The sequence below is a fragment of the Panthera onca genome, chromosome C1 (assembly GCF_046562875.1).
Source record: "Panthera onca isolate mPanOnc1 chromosome C1, mPanOnc1 haplotype 2, whole genome shotgun sequence".
Classification (NCBI taxonomy): Eukaryota; Metazoa; Chordata; class Mammalia; order Carnivora; family Felidae; genus Panthera; species Panthera onca.
In genome coordinates, this window is record NC_138346.1 from 137,144,979 (window position 1) to 137,163,478 (window position 18,500).

The window sequence follows — 18,500 nt, forward strand, 5'->3', positions numbered from 1 at the left end:
ACCTAGCTTGAAAAGATATTGTACCCCCATGTTCATAGCAGGATTATTACAATAGCCAAGACATGGAAACAACCTCAGTAGCCACTGATGAATGAATATTCATCATAATAGAATATTATTCAGCCATAAAAAAAAATGGATGGACCTTGAAGACATTATGCTAAACAAAATAAATCAGAGAAAGACAAATACTGTATGATTTCACTTACATGTGGAATCTAAGAGCAAGCAAGCAAACAAAAACAACAACAAAAAAACAAGCTCATAGAGGAAGAGATCAGACTTCTGGTTACCAGGGGTGGAGGGTGTGGGGACAGGGAATTGAAGAAGGCGGTTGAAAGGCACGAACTAGTTAGAAGACAAATAAGTACTGGGAACGAAACGCACAACTGCATGATACATAGGAAAATTAGGAGAGTAAATCTCAAGAGTTCTCATCACAAGGAGAAAATTTTTTCTTCTTTCTTTTCTTTTCATTGTATATGAGAAGATGGATATTAACTCAATCTATTGTGGTATCACTTCACAATATACATAAATCAAACCACAATGCTGTATACCTTAAATGGTGATGTACATCAATTACTTCTCAGTGAAACTGGAAAAAAGAGTTCCTCCAAAAAATGTGAAGGGTTTCTATTAATAAAAGCAGTAGTTCCCCCAAGATACCCTATTTTATGAGAATTTTATGAAGTTAATTAAGATTTTACTATTCATGTTCTTCTATTTTTATTAGAGATCCACATGAGCCAGAAGAATATTAAAGGAAGCCATCAGTGAGTGGAAAACAAACTAAAATATTTTATTCTTACCCATTACATTAAATTGAAGACATCATTACATTTGAAGCATTGGTTATAATAAGGATAAGGTTGATGTAATAAAATATGATTAATCAAGGCCTGATTTAATAACAAAAAGTGATAATCAGAAAAGTACACATAACAACATGCACAGTGATAGGTTTCTCTTCCAAAAACTTCCCCCAACTTTCTTTCAAGGTGTTACAACATATAATACTTATATTTTAGAGGTAATGCTTTCTGCTACTTATTATCTTCCATTGCAGCAATTAAGATCTTATAAAAAAGTTCTTTGTCTTTCTTTTCTTTTCTTTCCTTGACCAAAACTTTATTTTACTAGCTTATTTTGTAAACCCATAAGGTGAAAACAATCTAGTAATTTAATAATCTATCCAACCAAGTATGACTAAATTTATACCAGAAATTCATTAAGCCAGAAGTTTTCGTGCCCTCACTAAAATAGCATTCTAAAAATTGTCTGATTCTAAATTAATAATTGATTATGGTCCATATATGAATGTAAGGAACCATTTTTGTTTCACCGTATCTTTGTTTCAATCATTATCCAGTACACTGAAGGACAACTAAACAAATGCTTATTACCATTCACAATCTGTACCTTTGACAAAGGACCTGCAGCTGTCACCAGCATAGTTTGCCCCACATTTTCCATAACACCTCTAAAGAAACTCCAGTGTTAGCACAATTTGTGATTTCATTTAGGACAGTCCTCATTTATCACAGCACAAGTAAGGACTTTCAGGTGTCTTCAAGTAACATGATGTTACATAGACAGTTCAGCAAAATCTTACACAGCAAAATCTTATGCAATGAAAGTTTTGCTGATCCAGCAGTGGCAGGATTAATTATACCAGAAGAGTAATAATAACTATAATGATCATTTATTGTCATGAATGGCCCAGACTCTGTGCTACAACTTGGTGAAGTAGGCAGCATTATCCTCATTTTAGGGTATTACAGAAACTAAGAAACTAAAATGACTTCACCAAGGTCCCATAATTATGAATCTACAGAACAAAGATATGAGCTCGGTTCTGTTGAGTCCTCAGTTCTTGGGCTTGCTCACCCATCACTTCACTGACATACGCCTATGTCCTTATCCTTAATAATTGTTTAAAGTTATTCTCAGGGAACTTGAATATTTTGAAACTTCCCCCAATGTCATGGACCCATGGATTTATATTTAATCAAGCAATGTGAGTTTTTTTTAAATGATGGAAACATATGGTAAATAATCCAGTATTCACCTGTGTGGAAACAGAACAGATAGCAAATAATCAGAGTTTTTTTTTTTTAATTTTTTTTTTAACGTTTATTTATTTTTGAGACAGAGAAGAGACAGAGCATGAACGGGGGAGGGGCAGAGAGAGAGGGAGACACAGAATCGGAAACAGGCTCCAGGCTCTGAGCCATCAGCCCAGAGCCTGACGCGGGGCTCGAACTCACGGACCGCGAGATCGTGACCTGAGCCGAAGTCGGACGCTTAACCGACTGAGCCACCCAGGTGCCCCAAATAATCAGAGTTTTTTGAGTTGGAACTCAGTACTGGGGAGAAAATTCAGCTCTCACTTAGATTAGGCATTTTCTCCTCCTAATTTATGATATACTTTCTAATGCAGAGTAGCCCAATGCTTTGATATTTTCAAAGCATTTTATTAATATAAGCCTTTCAATGTCTTTGTAAAGATTCATTAACCCAATTTTACAAATGAGCAAACTGAGATTCAGATATGCTGACTGCCACGGCCACATAGTATTATCATGTTCCAATTAACTCTTCCTAACTCAGTAACTTTTTTATTTTAATATAGGAGTGTTCAGTTGGTAACATATTAAATTTTTCTATTCTTTCCCAGCCTTAATATCTCATAGATGTTAACTCTTTTAGTCCATCAATTTCATGCCATTGATTTCAGTGATATATAACTACACTTAATATGTGCTCCAATAAAATATGTACTTGGTTTGTGATAACTGTTTTTAAAGTGAAAACTTAAAATAATACTGGAAATGTAGAATAATAGGATCAGCCGTGATGTAGTCACAGAGTAAGGCACTTTAAAGATACCTCAGGGGTCTAACTGAAGATAAATACTTCTTGACCAGGTCAGAAGTTTCTGGCCTTTGAGATAAACATCCCATTACAGTTGGAACCTCAAAGACAGACATACAAATTACTACACTAGCTTGTTTTTCCTTCTGTTTTCTTGAGAAAGCAGCTACCTCCTACAGCAAGCACTGACGATTATTCTGTGAGGAAGCAGTGCACTATAATGTCAATAATAAGAGGTCAAGGTGTAATCCCAAATGTCCTTAGCTTTCTTTAGTTTGCCTTTGAGGATGCTGTATCTTTGAATTTATATGAACACATTTAAGCACATTTCTTGAGTTAACCAGTCTTACATCTCCATCGTATCTCTTATTCAAGTTTCTGGGATGTTCTCTGTATCGAATTGAGAGTTAGTAAACTCATGTATTTGCTCCTTCTCTGGATCCAGTTCAATAAAGATCTGTCAAGATATTGCCTTTTGTAGTTTAATAACTATTAGAATGAATTGCCAGATGCCTTTACTTATTCTGAAAGCAATTACCTGGCCTATTTAAAAAAACCACTTTCCAAATCTATTCCCATTAGACTTTCCACCAATCTATATGTTAATATTTAAAGTTCCTCATTAGTACAAAGTCATCTAACTTTTCATGCTCATGAATCTCCTCCAACATCTCCAGCTCAAGTTTAGCATTATGCACATTCTTGTTGTTATTGTCACTGATTTTGTCATTGTTGTTGTCAAAAGGAGGACTTTGTTCTTTTGGAGAGGGTGCCCTAGTCTGTCTTATGTAAAGTCTTCTGAATCCTTCATACCTCACCATCTCAGCTATGCATTGACAGTAATGTTATTTTTTTTTTTTTTCTATTTTTGCACCATGGAATGAGAAAAGTTCAGGAAAATGCCTCGGCTTACCTCTGAGTTACTTGAAACACATGGAAACCCAATGTTTAATATTCTGTATCTTCATTTGTCCTTGGAAATGCTCAGTCATCTTTGACAAAATCATTCTGTCTATGAACTAATGAGGGACAAACCCTTGGATGTTAGTGGAAAATCTCAGTCTGCCTCTCTTGATAGTCACAGATTTATTGTACAGAACCCAACTGGTAATAATTTTGAGGACCTAGGTACATTTCCAGTTCCCTTCCAGCAAGCCCCTTAGATTTTCAAAGTAGAAGAAGAATATGTTCATTTATCTAGCTATCCAAAAATAGTCAATGCATGGCTTCCCAAAGATCATTCATTCAGTTGGTCTTTACACTGCTACCAGCATAAAAGTCCACCCCCAATTTTTGTGCATTTGTCTTCTGCCTGTGGACGAAAAGTTATAAACCATATAGACAAGGACTACATCTTCCTGCTGGTCTAGCACCTTACTAGTTCTTATTAGAACATTAGTATTGAGGTGGAAAGATGAGAGATACTGCAAATGATAAATGACTCCCACAAGATTTGTCTCCGTATTTATCATGGTTCATGTTTTATGGGTGAAGAAACACAGTAAGATCATAGTGGTTGTTAAGACATGCAAATAAATATAATGAGTCACTGGAAGTTGGAAAATAAAAGTTATAAATACCACAGTTTTTACTAGATTATCCTCCTTGGTAGGGGCTGAGATGGGGAGAATTTGCAGGACAGTACAATGTTTCAAGAAAGACTGACTGCTATAATATATTTGAAAACACAATGATGTGCTTAAGAATTAAGTTAAACTAAGAATTTAGGCAAGGATTCCAAAGGATTAAATATGAGCAGTGCTGTTGTTAATCTAGAAACAGTAAAAGGTAGATTACGTGGTAGGATTCCCAAGGATTCTTTGAAGTTGAAAAGATATATTTTGGAAAAGAATTAGGTTAAATAATTTATAAGAAAATAAAGTGAAGAATCATACTAAACAAGTATCTTCTTTTGGCTGGGTACTTTATATATTCTCACTTAATTGTCAAAATAAATAAGAAAGACTAGTTCACTTTGTCCTCGAAAAAGCTCAGACTTAGGAAAGTAAAGTAACCAGCCCAAGGGTACACAGCTCACGCTCTTTCATCCACCTCACATCATTTCTATGAATAACCAATCTGCTCAAATATTCATGGAAGTTGAATTTAATGTTGGTATCTTTATAAAGTGAGTTAAGATTCAGTATTAACTCTGATTTTCAGCATTGGATCATTAGTCAACCATAAATCAATCAATAACGCTATTTGACTATGTCTAATGTGGACAAATGATGGAGATATTGAAGATTCTGAAGGAAAATAATATCTTATTCCTGAGATGGATGGCATCTCTTTCAGATGTGCATAAATCTGGAAAAATATATACACCTACAGAATTATGGATACACCCAGAATCATTTTGTAAGCCAAAAATCAGAAGGAAGTGACTGGTGATAAATGTTGGAGTGACCCGAGTTAAAGTAGTCCAGATATGTTTATGTCTAGGAATCAAATTTTATAAATTTAAACGTGATATAGGTGCTCACTATGTGCCAGACATAAGTGACCATCATTAATCCTCATACCAACCTTGTAAAGTAGGTACTAATACTATCTCGGTTTTACCAGTGGCAAAACTAAAGCAGAAAAAAAGAGTCCAGCATCTTGGTCAGGTTTCCAGAGCTGGTAAGTGGCAGAGCTGGGATTTAAACTGAGGCAGTGCCAAAGTTGCTGCTCTTACATTCACCTTATACCTTCAATGTCAGTATGCCATGTAAGTAAGCAGTTTATATTTATCTTAGGACATAAAGATTAGGATTCCCTAACCCTTGCTATAAATCTTACATGTGAACATACTTCACCATTGTTCTTAGAGGAACACATTCATTAATTTATTCAACATATTTACTGAATACCTACAATGTGGCATACACTCCTCATGTGGGGGGACAGAACAGTGAACAGGACACACAAGGGCCCTGCTTTGTTACACTCACGGTACCAGGCACTCAATACATGTTAACAGTGTAATACAATGCATTTTAATTTCAAAAATAATGTATGTTTTCATTGGCTTGGATAAATTACCTACATCACTTTCCTTAATCCAAGTTACCCTTAAAATCTACCTTTAAAAATTAGTACCATGTTCCCAAAATTTCTATTAAGTAGAAAGGTTTGGGGGATTCCTACTTAGAATCAGAGGACTAGTTAAAACACTCCTACAGTCTTAAAATGATTCTCTGAATGGGTCATTAAATCATGTACCTTTGTAGTAGTTTTATTTTCATAATAAGGTATGCTACTCTTGTCCACTTAAGGAACCATTCCCTCCCACTGCTCCAAACTGCTTATTATACATGTTGTTCAGTGTCTTTTATCCAGTAAGTAGCTATTAAAGGATGTTTAATAACATATGGAGAATAAGGTATCCTACATTAAAGAAATTCACACTGCCATTACTTCCCCAAAATACCAATCATTTGCCAAATTTAAATAGCCTTAGTAGACTACCAATGTTGCTTTATCCTATTACAAAGACCCACCTCTAAAAATCATCAAGTACAACCCATTAAAATGAATGAATATTCTAGAAACCTGCTAAAGTAATCTACATTTTAATGAGACGGGAAGGGCTCTAGGAATATTTCCATTCCCTTGTCTCTTACATATGTTTCCTTACCTGCCCTCTAGAGTGGAGGATGTGAGCAGTGTCAGGCTCCGCTAAGATCCTCCCCCACCTCCACCCCCACCCCCAAGTTTGCTGCCTAAGCTTGCACGCAGGGACCCACATGGCATCACGGAATGGGCTCTTTACATATATGCAGTGCCAAAGCTACTTACAGAGCTATGCACACGCGTGTATGCCCATGTATGGGTGTGCTTCGTACGCCTGTGATGGGACCCGCGTTGGTCTCCCTCTCCTTTCCACCTGACCGGTGGGGAATCCCAGCAATTCCCCGGAACTCAGGGAATAGTGAGATGAGGTAAATAGCTCTTTTCCCTTCCCTGGTGGCAGGCACCACTGGGTGCCAGGAATCTGCAATGCCTCTTCTCACAAGCAGCTAATAAAAGGAGACTGGGAAGATGAGCAAGTGGAGAATACATGAACGATGAAAGGGCCGTTGTACGAAAGATGATGCTTCAGGAGCTACCGAACTATGATTGTGTTTCTACATTACAAAGCCCTAGGAAGCTAGAGGGGAGGCAGAGAAACCCCGAATCTAAAATGCTCTGAGATCATTTTTCTAATTGTGCCTGGAAACCACCGCTTGGCGTGTGTCCTGCGCGGGGTTAAAGAATCCAAGCGAGCGCCGGCTGAAACTCGCCGCGCGGCATCCGGCACGTTGAGCTTCGGTGGGGTTTGCGCTCCGAAGACGCGTCCACGCACCATTTTCCCAGGCGTTGTGCGGGTTTCTTAAACAGCCCAGCTGCTGCCTCAGAAAGGAGTTTCTAGAAGCTCCTTCTCTACTGCCTCCCCTCCCCCATCTTTTTTTTTTTTTTTTTTTTTTTTTTTTTTTTTTTTTTGGTTTTTACCCCCGCGAGGAGCTTCTCCGGCTCCACTGCGTCCGCCCTCCAAGGGGTACAGGTGCCGCTGTCCCGACTTCTGCCGCTCCGTCCTCCGACGCCGCCTCCTCCGGGCGGGCCTGGGGGCTTCACCCGGCGCTGCTGCATCGCGAACAGTCTCTCGCTGGGCGCTGCGGCCGCTGCCCGGCGCCCGGGACTCCCCGCCCTCCCGCGCGACCCCGCGCCCGGGCGGGCGGCGCTTGCGGCGGGCGGGGGGCGGGGAGGGGAGAGGGGGCTCGTCTGGGGGTAGCCGCCTCCTCTGCAGCCTGCTGGCGCCTCGAAACCCGGACCTGCCTCCGCCTCTTCCTCCAGCGACTCCATCCCTCCTCCCGCGCCTCGTCCTCCCGCCGCCCCCGCCGCCGCGCCCCCGGTGGCTGCCTCGGCGGACCCGGGAGGGGGCCCGCCGCGTCCGCCGCCCGCTCGGCTCGGCCCGGCCCGGGAGGCGTGCATGCCCCTGCTGCCCGCGGCGCTCACCAGCAGCATGCTCTATTTCCAGATGGTGATCATGGCAGGGACGGTGATGCTGGCGTACTACTTCGAGTACACCGACACGTTCACCGTGAACGTGCAGGGCTTCTTCTGCCACGACAGCGCCTACCGCAAGCCCTACCCGGGCCCGGAGGACAGCAGCGCCGTGCCCCCCGTGCTCCTCTACTCGCTGGCCGCCGGGGTCCCAGTGCTCGTGGTAAGCCCTGGGGGGCCCGCCCTCGCGTCGGACTCCCTTCTGTCGCCCCTCACCTTCGGGGTGGAGGCCCCGCTGAGGGTCGGGGAGCGGCAGCTTTGCCTTCTAAGTTCCTCCAAGTTGTGGGCAGCCCCTTCCCCAGAGGACATTCTTCTAGGGCGCGTCAGGGGTGGGTGCGAAGGAATCCCGCACCTCTCCCCACATGCCACCCCCGCACCCCCTGCTGCGGCTGCAGTGTTGGGTGGCGGGGAGGAGGATGAGAGGGAAGGGGGCCGTGGGAGGTGATGGGTGGGGGGTCGAGGCTGGGGAGGAGGTGAGCCCTCGGGTTGAATTTCTACTTCCTCCACTCAGTGGCCTTGCTCCGCTGGCCGCCTGCTCTGAGATTGCCTCTGGAAGATGAGCAGCCGCGGGCCGGCGAGGAGGAGAGGGCATCAGTTGCTGGGGTGTGGAGGGGACTCCTGCTTCCTGAGTCTGGGCGCGTATTCCCGTTTTACCACCGCCTTCCCTTTCACATGAAAGTGCCAGTGGGACTAAGCTGACCAGGGAACAAATAGCTAAAAAAGAAGGTTGAAAACTGCTAAGTGGAAGGGTCCAGCAGCAGTGCTTGCTGAAAAGCAGGAGCTGTGTCCAAATTACAAGATTCATTTAAAGGCTGCTCCAGTCTGGTCTCTGGGCATCTTAAGTCCTTATCTCTGATAGCTTTGCTTAGAATGCCTTGGAGGTTTTGGGACTCTGTGTGTGTGTGTGTGTGTGTGTGTGTGTGTGTGTGTCTGTGTGTGTATAAGGACATACACGCATATACACACACGTATAATTATTAGAAGGATTATCACATAATAATTTACATATGTGAATATGGTGCAAAGTTATTGGTAGAACTGGTGGTGTTTCTTAAAGAAAACATTATGGTTCCTCTGTTACTGTCAAAGTATTGGAGGTTTCCTTCCAGTGGTACCGCTTCTCTCTCTCTCTCTCTCTTTCAACTCTCAATAGATAGCAAACAGGAAATTGGAAAATGAAGAGGACAGGGAAAAGGAAGTTTTATTTTAGTGGCTGAATGTGTACATTTTAACAATGAATCTTGAGTACATTGATGATATATCCTGGGTTTGGATATTCATGTTTGCTTTGATTTTAGGGGAAATGATTTAATATTTTTCCAAATAACGGGAGGTTCCTAACACACATAATGGAATCCCACCAAGTAACTTCTTGGTAACTTCAAAGTAACTTCGTTTATCACAGGTACCATGATAGTTGATTTGCACCAGAAAGCGTTTTGTTTTGTTTTAGTGTTGTAATTTTCTAGAAATCCACCTTCATGTTTGTGTTCTCTTCCATTTGAAAAACTGAAAAAAGAAAGAAAATGTAGTCGTTGGAGGGATTCTTTCTGCTTTCTGCATTTGTTGGGTTTTCAGGCACATGTTTTCTGGGTGACTAAATAGCTCAGGGTTTTTTGTTTTTGTTTTTTTTTAAGAAAAAAGCCTGTCACTTTTAGGTCACTTGTTTGGTTGCAACCATAATCAATAATGTCTGTAACGCTTCCCTTGGTAATTACTGTTCTGTGTCTTGTTTAAATGAGATAGCACTCTTCAGATCCTGACCACCCATCCTTGGTGGAAAGTGTCAGTTAGAGATAAGAACATATTGGCCCAAAGATGTTGATTATTTCCTACTAGGAGGAGAAAGGGAATTAGTCATTACTGAGTGCCTACTTTGTGCTGGGCACTGAAGAGTCATAATAGCATTTAGTCCTCAGTGCATTCCTCTCCAAATAACATTTGAGGACGCTGAGGATCAGATAATAAAATGGAAGGAGCTGAAAATAAAAATGAGAGGTGTGGTGTTTTTATGCCCATGGGACTGGCACCAAATGTCATGGTACTTCTACTGCTTCCAGAGAGCATGTTCTCAGAAAGAGGATGAGAGGGCTGATGCGGCAGGCATGGAGAATAAAAATTGAGAGGTTTTAAAAGGGAGGATCTCACTTGATTCCCATCATATTTTGACGTTCAGTCCTTTAGTTGCAAGAGAAAGAATTTGGGGGGGTCAGTCTGAAGGGAAGGAAGTGTTGGCATTTAGAGGCTACCTTTGCTGCTGGCCCTTGTTTTCCCTTCTGCTTTTCCAAACAGTACGTTCTCATAGTAATGGCAGTCCTGCCTTTCCATTCCTCTTGAGAATACTGGCTTGGCATAGTCACTCTATGTGAAAGTGATGTTATCAATAATAATACTAGTAATGCCCATGATTTGTCGTGTTATATACCTTATACCCATTTAATATTTGCATTATCTATGAAAGCAATTATTATTCTTGTCACCTAACATTTGCAAAAACTGAGGCTTAGAAAGGTAAACTAATTGCCCAAGGACCAGGGCTAAAAATGTCATACTCAGAATTGTAACCCTACTTTGTTGAACTCCCCAGCTGGAGTCTTTTCTATTATAATATACAAATTCAGCTTACTCTTAAGTCATACTTCTGAATAAATGCCTCAAACAGTCTCTGTCCCCATCTCTTACATTTCTTGGACTGTAGTGATGAAGCTTCTTCATATTGTATATTTTTTTACCCTTCAAACATCATTTTTAATTCTTTAGATTAATTTGAAAAGTAGCTCTCCTCACTACCACAGTCAGTGGCTTTGTTTCACACTTGCTAAATTCATTTATCTAAAAATCAAAAGCAATATGTATTTTCAGTTTTATCATTTTTATGTAGTATTGTTTTGGGGCCCAGGTTAGGAATCTAACAAATTTGGATTCAGATTCAAAGTACTTCCTGCTGCTGTGTTAACTGTTGGGAACCCTACTTGCTGTGTAACCTTGAACAACTTTGTTTAATCTTGTTAAGCCTCAACTTCCTAAGTCTCAGGATTGTGCATATTAAATTAGATGTAATACATGAATGTCATCCTCTGGCCCATAGTGGATACTTCATAAGAGATAAGAGATCAGTAAATCATCGGCATTATTAATGAAGTGATAATTCAGTAAATGTTTATTGAATTCCTGTGTTTCAAGACAGAGTAGAGGTTATAACGAGAACTTCAAAAATAAACCAAACTCCTAAGGAGTTTACAGCCTAATTTGGGAAATCAAGTAAATATGCCAAGGTCATAGTATAAATCACCATAATAGAAGTGTGTAGACACACACACACACACACACACACACACACACACACACACACGTACACACGCCACAAAGACTTCCGGTGGTTCAGAAGAAAATAAGATCATTTTTATTTGGAGGGGTGAGGAAAGGCTTCATGAAGAAAGTGGTGGCATTTGAGATGTGACTTGAAGAAGAGTCTGGAGTGGAGTTTGAGTTGGGACATCACAGAAGCAGCTACCTGGACAGCCACTTGGTAGCAGAAAATGCAGGCTGTACTCTTGAAGCAGCAGTTGGTTTGTCTTGTTTCTCAGAGTGTTGTGTGGGGAACACAGAGGTTATATGGCTAAAGAGGAAGACTAGGGTCTCATTAGTGAGTCCTGGAATGGCAGGCTGAAAGTTTTTCTCAATCTGTTGGGAATGGACTAGGGACATTGTCTGATGGGTGGTGTTTTAAGACATTTTGGGGACAGTAAAAACGCCAAAAAAGAATTTTGAACTCTTATCTACAAGCCCATTTTGTGTTGTGAGATATTAGTTTAATTGTGTTTTCAGAAAATGCCTATAATTTGGGCTCATTTACAAAGACATATTGTATAAGCTCTTTGAAAATGTCCTGTTCAGTTTGATCTGTGTAGCATTTGCGAAAGCACCACATATGGAATTTATAGATACAAATTTAATTAGTGATCTTTGATTTTTTTCATTGATTGAAAGAACTGGTGATGACAGTGGTTTCTGCTCCCCAAATTTGGATACAGTGGCCATGAGCAGCTATTTATTGCTCCTTAGATCATTAAGCAACACGGGTGATTTGAAGGAGACCAAAGCTAGAGCGTTCTTCATAGAGCCAGAACCAAGGCAGAGAAAATCCAGCAGGGAGCAGGGTGGGTTTGAGGGTTAGGGAGCATCTCTAATTCCTATATCTGCATTCTCAGGAAACTCCCTTTGGACTCTGAGGTTCCAAGGGATATAGCTACTGCTGCTATCCCAAGGGTATTGCATCACTAAATGTAGCCGAGATACATGATGACAGAAAGGCATTCTGTATCCAGGGCTCCATCTTGTTAGATCAGAGTGCCTAAAACTTTCCCATAGACCTCTTCTCCTGTGAACCTTACCTTGAGTGTTCGCTCCCATTTCTACTGCTAGAACTCATGCCTGTGGCCTGGTGCAGGAGCAGCATGGATATGGATGTCAGACAAGTCTAGATTCTTATCTGCATTTCTCTCACTTACTATATGTGTGACCTTGGGCAAAATTTTCTTATTCATAAACTGGAGATAAAAATGCCTACCTCTTGGAAGGCAGTGCATGTAAAGGTTAAGATCACAGACTCTGGGAGTCAGACTGTTTGGGTTTGAAGCCCAGATCTGCCACTTTCCTGCTGTGTGAAGCTGAGCCAGTCTTTCTAGGCTTCAGTTCTTCCACTGTAAAATGGAGATAATATGAGTATTGGCCTCATAGGATTATTAAGAGTATGAAATGGGTTAACATATATGTCAGAGTAGTGCCCAGCTAAATACGTGTCACCTACCATTAGTCCTCTCCAGGTTGTGATGATTAATCAAGATAATCTAAGGCACCTAGCAAAATACATTTGTTAGTGGATTCCAGGGCTGATGAAATATTAGATGTGGACAGAGGCCACCTAGCTCAGTCCACTCACCCACAAAAATTGGGGTGTCTGAATAGCAAGAATAGCAAAAATCAGAACTCTGTTATTGACCTCAAGTAATGATTCCTACCTTTGATGACTCCTCTATTTTTTCAAGTAAGCTGACACTAGCTAATATTTCCTCTGCACCAGAAACTGTGCTAGATACGTTTAATGCTCACTATTGTAGTACTTTCTTTAAACACAAGTACTGTCATTAAATCCACTTAAAAATGAGAAATAGGATCTTTAGTGGGATTATGTATCAGGCCTGTGTTAAGTTATTTAAATCCATTCGTTAATTTTTACCTTCAGCTTATGAAGGATAGTGAAAAGGTTGGAGTGCCAACCAGGAGTCCCATGGTGACAGTGCCAGAATCATGGAAGCCCGTGCCTCTAGTTCTTTACCTTAACACGTTAAACAAATCGTTTAAAGATTTTTGAGTCATAGTGATTCAATACTAGAAGAGTCAACATTTTCTCAAGTCATTTATCCTCAATTTCAGCTTTTCTGGTTTGATCAGAAGCTTTGTGTTCCAGTGTAGATAATGGTTTCAGTGTGTGGTGTAGGAGATTGTTTTGTTTCCTGTGAAGCTTGAAATGTTGTGGAGAGGTGGGTGGTGGCAGAAGGGATTCAGAGATATTTCTGTTATTCTGATCTGAAGCCATCTTTCTTATCTGTGTAGCATGCACTGACACAGTGCTGCAGGCATCTGCATTTAGGTGAAACCACCCTCCAGTTCTAGACCTGGCGTATGGAGGGCTGAGGCGGCCTTATTTTTGAGGAATGTTTTTTTAAAATGGGACCTACCACTAGATTTGGGGTGCAGTGAACACAGTGAAATTGTGTATAAATACTATGTATACACATATGCACATTGTATGCAAACACACACACACGTTTTCCTAGTAAGAGGCTCCATAGCTTTATCAGATTATCAGAGATATCCAAGATTCCCTGAAAGGTGGATCCACACTTTGAGGGTTTATGAATCTGGTTAAACTCCTCCTTATGTCTCTTAGGACCTTGCTTCACTTAGATATTCTCATTCATATTCATTCATTCATATTTTCCCTCCCTCCCTGTATCCTTTTTGTCTCCCTTTTTCCACAGATCTCCTCCACTTTGCATACCGTTGAAGAGATGGTGATGCTGAGGGAAAGGCTGAAGCTGGTCTGAAAACCAGCTAGTTTTCCTCTGCTTCTCCTTCTCCTCTCTCTTCCCCTTTTCCTTCTGCCTCTCCTCGTCCCCATCCCTGTCTCCCTTTTTCTCTTCCTGTCTTCTTTGCCCCCGCCAATGCCTATCACTTGGTAATCCTGTGGTTTTTCTGAGCCAGTTACCTTATCTGAAAAATGTTGACTCTTTTCTTCCTACGAGCTGTTGTGAGTATCAAATAGGTGAGAATACACTTTGGAGACAATATGAGGAAAACATAATGTGAGTGGATTACGTGAGTTACATACCCAGTTTGTCACTGGAGATGATTACAAAACAAATATTTCCAGGGAGCAATATGGATACCATCTATTAAGTTGGCATTGTATCATATTAATTTTTAAACTTGCATCATCCCAAAAAGACATTATTTAGAAAAGTTTTAAATGGTGATAACGCACCTACTATGTACTATGTATGCTCTTGCTTGAACTTGTATAATGAGTAAGGCATATTACTGACCTTCAAGAGTTCAGATATTATGCGTGAAGTTACAGCTTCAAGCCTTCGTTTTCTTGTCTGTGAAATTGAAGTAATGATACTTAACATGATACCTTATAAGAATTAAATATAAGCATTCAATAACTGATAGCTGCTATTTTAGCATAAATGCTAATAGTATTTATTGATAGTGCACAGCAAAATGACATCATAATCATTTCTTTTGAATGAATGAGATAAACCATTTACTTTTCACTTTAACCCTTTCATAAAGTATATGCATTAACACATCTAGGGAGCTTAGGCAATTTACTCCAGCTGGTAAATGACACATCCAGGATCTGAATCTATTACTTTAAGTCCAGTGCTCTGCTGACTACATGCAGTTTTCCACTAATTTGATTCACAACATAAAATGGCGGCATTCCCAGAAGGCAGGGGTGAGTTAAAACATGTAGATTATATATCAATGTGCTGTTTACAGTATCAATATGTTTGTTAATGTACAACCAGATATGAAAAGGGGATGTTCAAAAACATGTTCAAAGACAAAACTTCACTGGCTTTTAGAATCAATGGAGTGACCAGTAGAACAGCTCAACATTCCCATTCATGCAAGAGACAAGTTCTGATCTCAGAGATCTTAACCTATAGTTAGGAGGATCCTTTTAACAGACTTTGGAAAATCATAAAGAATATCCTTTAGATGGAAGATATTTTAAACTATGTGAAACGGAGTTATATTTCCAGTACTATTGAAACTATTTCTCAGAATGCCAGTTGTCACTCAGCAGGCTGGTTATGTTTTTAGCCCTATTATGACAGATGTAGTTTGAAAATCTGTCAGTAAAACCACCATTTTGTTGTTGTTGTTGTTGTTGTTATTGTTATTGCTGTGAAAAACAGAGTCCTAAAGATTTTTTCCCATCCAGGTGCGTTTAAAATTCTAAAGGCAGTGTTTTGGTGGACATTTCTCAATGAGACAACATGTGTGAGTGAGTGTGTGTGTGTGTGTGTGTGTGTGTGTAGTGAATATATATAAGAAATTCCAAGCTTATTACATACACACACACACACACACACACACACACACACACACACACACACACACACACATATATATATACATGGTCTGTAATAAACTTGGAATTTCTTACATGGATTAATTTTTATCTCCCTTGCTTCTAACCTATATAATGCTCCCACATCCATTCCCCCCTAAAAAAAAAAAAAACAAAACAAAAACAAAAAACAAACTTTATGGAACATTCTGCAATATCTGTTCGGACCTAGCACCACCTCTTCTGAGCAAATCTCTTGGACACCCACAGATAAAATAGGTGCATTCGCCTCTATGGTTCCTTAGCTTCTTTAACAAATTATAATATTAAAATAACCTAATATTTTTCATTATATTTGCATTATTTTTATTTATGTTTCCGTCACTAGACTTGAACATCTCAAAGTCAGGGTATTATGATCTGATTCAAGCTAATTTCATCCTACCTAATCTGTTTGGTTATTTTTGGTAGATACGGTATCCAGACACCAACTGAAGTTTACAATGATGAGGTTATAATGACCAAATTCTGCTGAGCACGTAGTTACATAACCATTCATTAAAATAGGCAAAGTAGTCCATATGCCCTGTCCTGTAAGTTCAGTGAACTGGCAGCTTTTTATCCTTTGAGGTGTTTTAAGTGTATGAAACCCTGTATGAAAGGTTCAGCACAGACAAGGTGGAATTCTGTGCCCTGTCATGACATGCTTTATGCAGAAATCTTCCTAAACCAATGGCTGGACTCTAGATGCACTGAGAATAAGCCATTGGGATATAGGTTATAGGCCTCACTGGAGGCCTATAGTTTGTTCATTCAAGATTGGGAAACTATTTTAGTCAATCCACATAGCTTGAAAATATTCAGTTTCTTCAGTAAAGAGTCTATTTTTAGCATTCATCATGTTAATTAAAAGTAATTGCTTTCATCAATAAAAAATCATTTTTATATACATAATGTTAATTAAATCAGTTATTAATTAACATACAGATAGCAAAAAGACTTGTAGCAGCCTCTTTGGATTGGGACTTTTCTGGTAAAATGCTGGTGACTTCCCAGGACTTCCTTCCTCCCTATCTTCCTCATTCCTTCTTTCCCTGAACAAATATTTGGTGGCCACCTTCCGTGTATAGTATACCTTGAAAATAAGGCTAAAAGAGTTTACTTGACTTGGCTGCAAATCCCAGAACCAGGATTAAATTTCATCTCTCCCTTCTTCAAATCTTTCAAAGCAGTATCGTGAAATAAAAGACTTATGAAATCATAGGTCAGTTAAATACAAATGTAGTCCTGACATATCTACGTAATACCAAAATAGCTTGTGGCATTTCCTCTCTAAGAGAAGCAGGATTTGTGTTGATATAACCAGAACCTCTATTCTGAGTAAATTGTGTATTGTGTTTCTCATGTGATGATCCCCCCTTTTTAAAGAGTGCTTTAAACCATGCCAGCAAAAACTGTACTTTTCTATCAAGACTTTTTATTGAGATTTCAGAGTTAGCATTTTCTCACACTGGGGTGCACAGAAGCACTTTTCACACTGAGAAGCATCTTATATTTCCAGAGATCTCATCAAAGCAGAATGCCAAGTTTTCACAGACACCAAAATTGAGCAGTCTTGGATAGAGATAGTGCACCTGGAGCTTCATCTTGTAATTTAAAATGAAGTCCTGACATTTCCAATTAAAAACCAAAACAATATCTTTGGGTTGGTGACAATGACCTCTTCCTTCACAAGTGCCTTTACAGTGTTGGGTTCGCTCAGTTACTAAACTGAATGAAGAGACTTAGTCAAAACTACGTGACAACCCTTTTGGTCTTTCACAAAGAGACCTTTGTTTCTTCTTCTTTCTGGCTCCTAATCACATGATGATTTGGGGTCCCCTTTTTATTTCTCCTGGGACTAAGTCTAGAATACAGATACAGGAATCCAGTAGACACTTTATTCAAGCCACACTATCAGGTTCTTTCTGCCATTCTATTTTTGGAAAAGATTTGTGAATCCAGTGTTAGGAGATGCTTCTTTGTAGCTGGAATATTTTAGTCATGAAAACAGCCTTAGAGATCATGTAGTTTGATCTCTTAATTTTCAAATGAATGGCCAGATAAATTAAGTGACTTGCCCTAGGCCATACAACTAATGAGGAATTACACAAATAGCTGTCATATTGGTATATGTCAGGCATTGCTGTAAGTACTTTACATGTATTAACTAATTTAATCCTCACGTCATTGGAGATAGACACTCTTGTTATCTCAGTTTGCAGATGAGGACACTGAGGCACAAAAAGATTAAGCAACTAAGCCTGTGACCCCCCAGTAAGGAACTGGCATAACTCAGCAGAATGGCAGATATGTGTTTTTAACATAGGGATGGTCCTTGTCCCCTTACCTTTTTTTTTTTTTTTTTGCCATCTCTTGGTGGGGCTAAGTCCATCTGCAAGTAATCGCTTTGCAGAGCAGTATCAGTTGGGAGAGAGAAATTAAGGGTATGTGATTATTACAGTAGCTTTCTCTTTGTGGCTTTAAACTGTTGACTGAAAAGATTTCACTGAATATTATAGTTAGAGTTGACGTAGTCTGCGATAGTGAAGAGGTGTTGTAATAGATAAGGAAAAGAGTGCTTAGTTCTCAAATCATTTGGTTCTATGATGTCTTCTTTTGTGCTCCTAACATCAAATCTTTTCAGACAAAAAGTAAAACTACACTTGAAGCCTGCTACAAGTAGATGTAACAGAAACCTACCCATTTTTGAGAGCTTGTTTGGAGGTTCTAGCAGGGGAGCACAGCTACTCATATACCCTTGACTGAAGAAGGGTCCTCCTCTATCGGGGAAGGTTGTCCTCTTCGACTGAGTGAGCTTCTAGAGGGACACACGTGGAGCAGTGAGGGAGGAAGGGGACACCCGCCTAGCCAGCCAGATCAGCTGAATCAACCCTGGCGATCAATG

The 18,500-nt window shown here is 40.0% G+C and overlaps 1 protein-coding gene and 1 long non-coding RNA gene across 3 annotated transcripts in view; one reads left to right on the forward strand and one right to left on the reverse strand.

Annotated features, from left to right (window-relative positions):
* Positions 1 to 7,966, reverse strand: part of LOC144617219 (uncharacterized) — a 28,613-nt gene extending 20,647 nt beyond the window's left edge. Inside the window, exon 1 of the long non-coding RNA XR_013557472.1 lies at positions 7,858 to 7,966. This is a non-coding gene — a long non-coding RNA (uncharacterized LOC144617219). The remainder of the gene's footprint in view (positions 1 to 7,857) is intronic.
* Positions 7,718 to 18,500, forward strand: part of PLPPR5 (phospholipid phosphatase related 5) — a 123,890-nt gene continuing 113,107 nt past the window's right edge. For both annotated transcript variants that reach the window (XM_060622856.3, XM_060622857.3), the window contains exon 1: positions 7,718 to 8,068. In XM_060622856.3, coding sequence (XP_060478839.1) covers positions 7,832 to 8,068 — 237 coding nt within the window. In that variant the 5' untranslated portion in view covers positions 7,718 to 7,831. The remainder of the gene's footprint in view (positions 8,069 to 18,500) is intronic.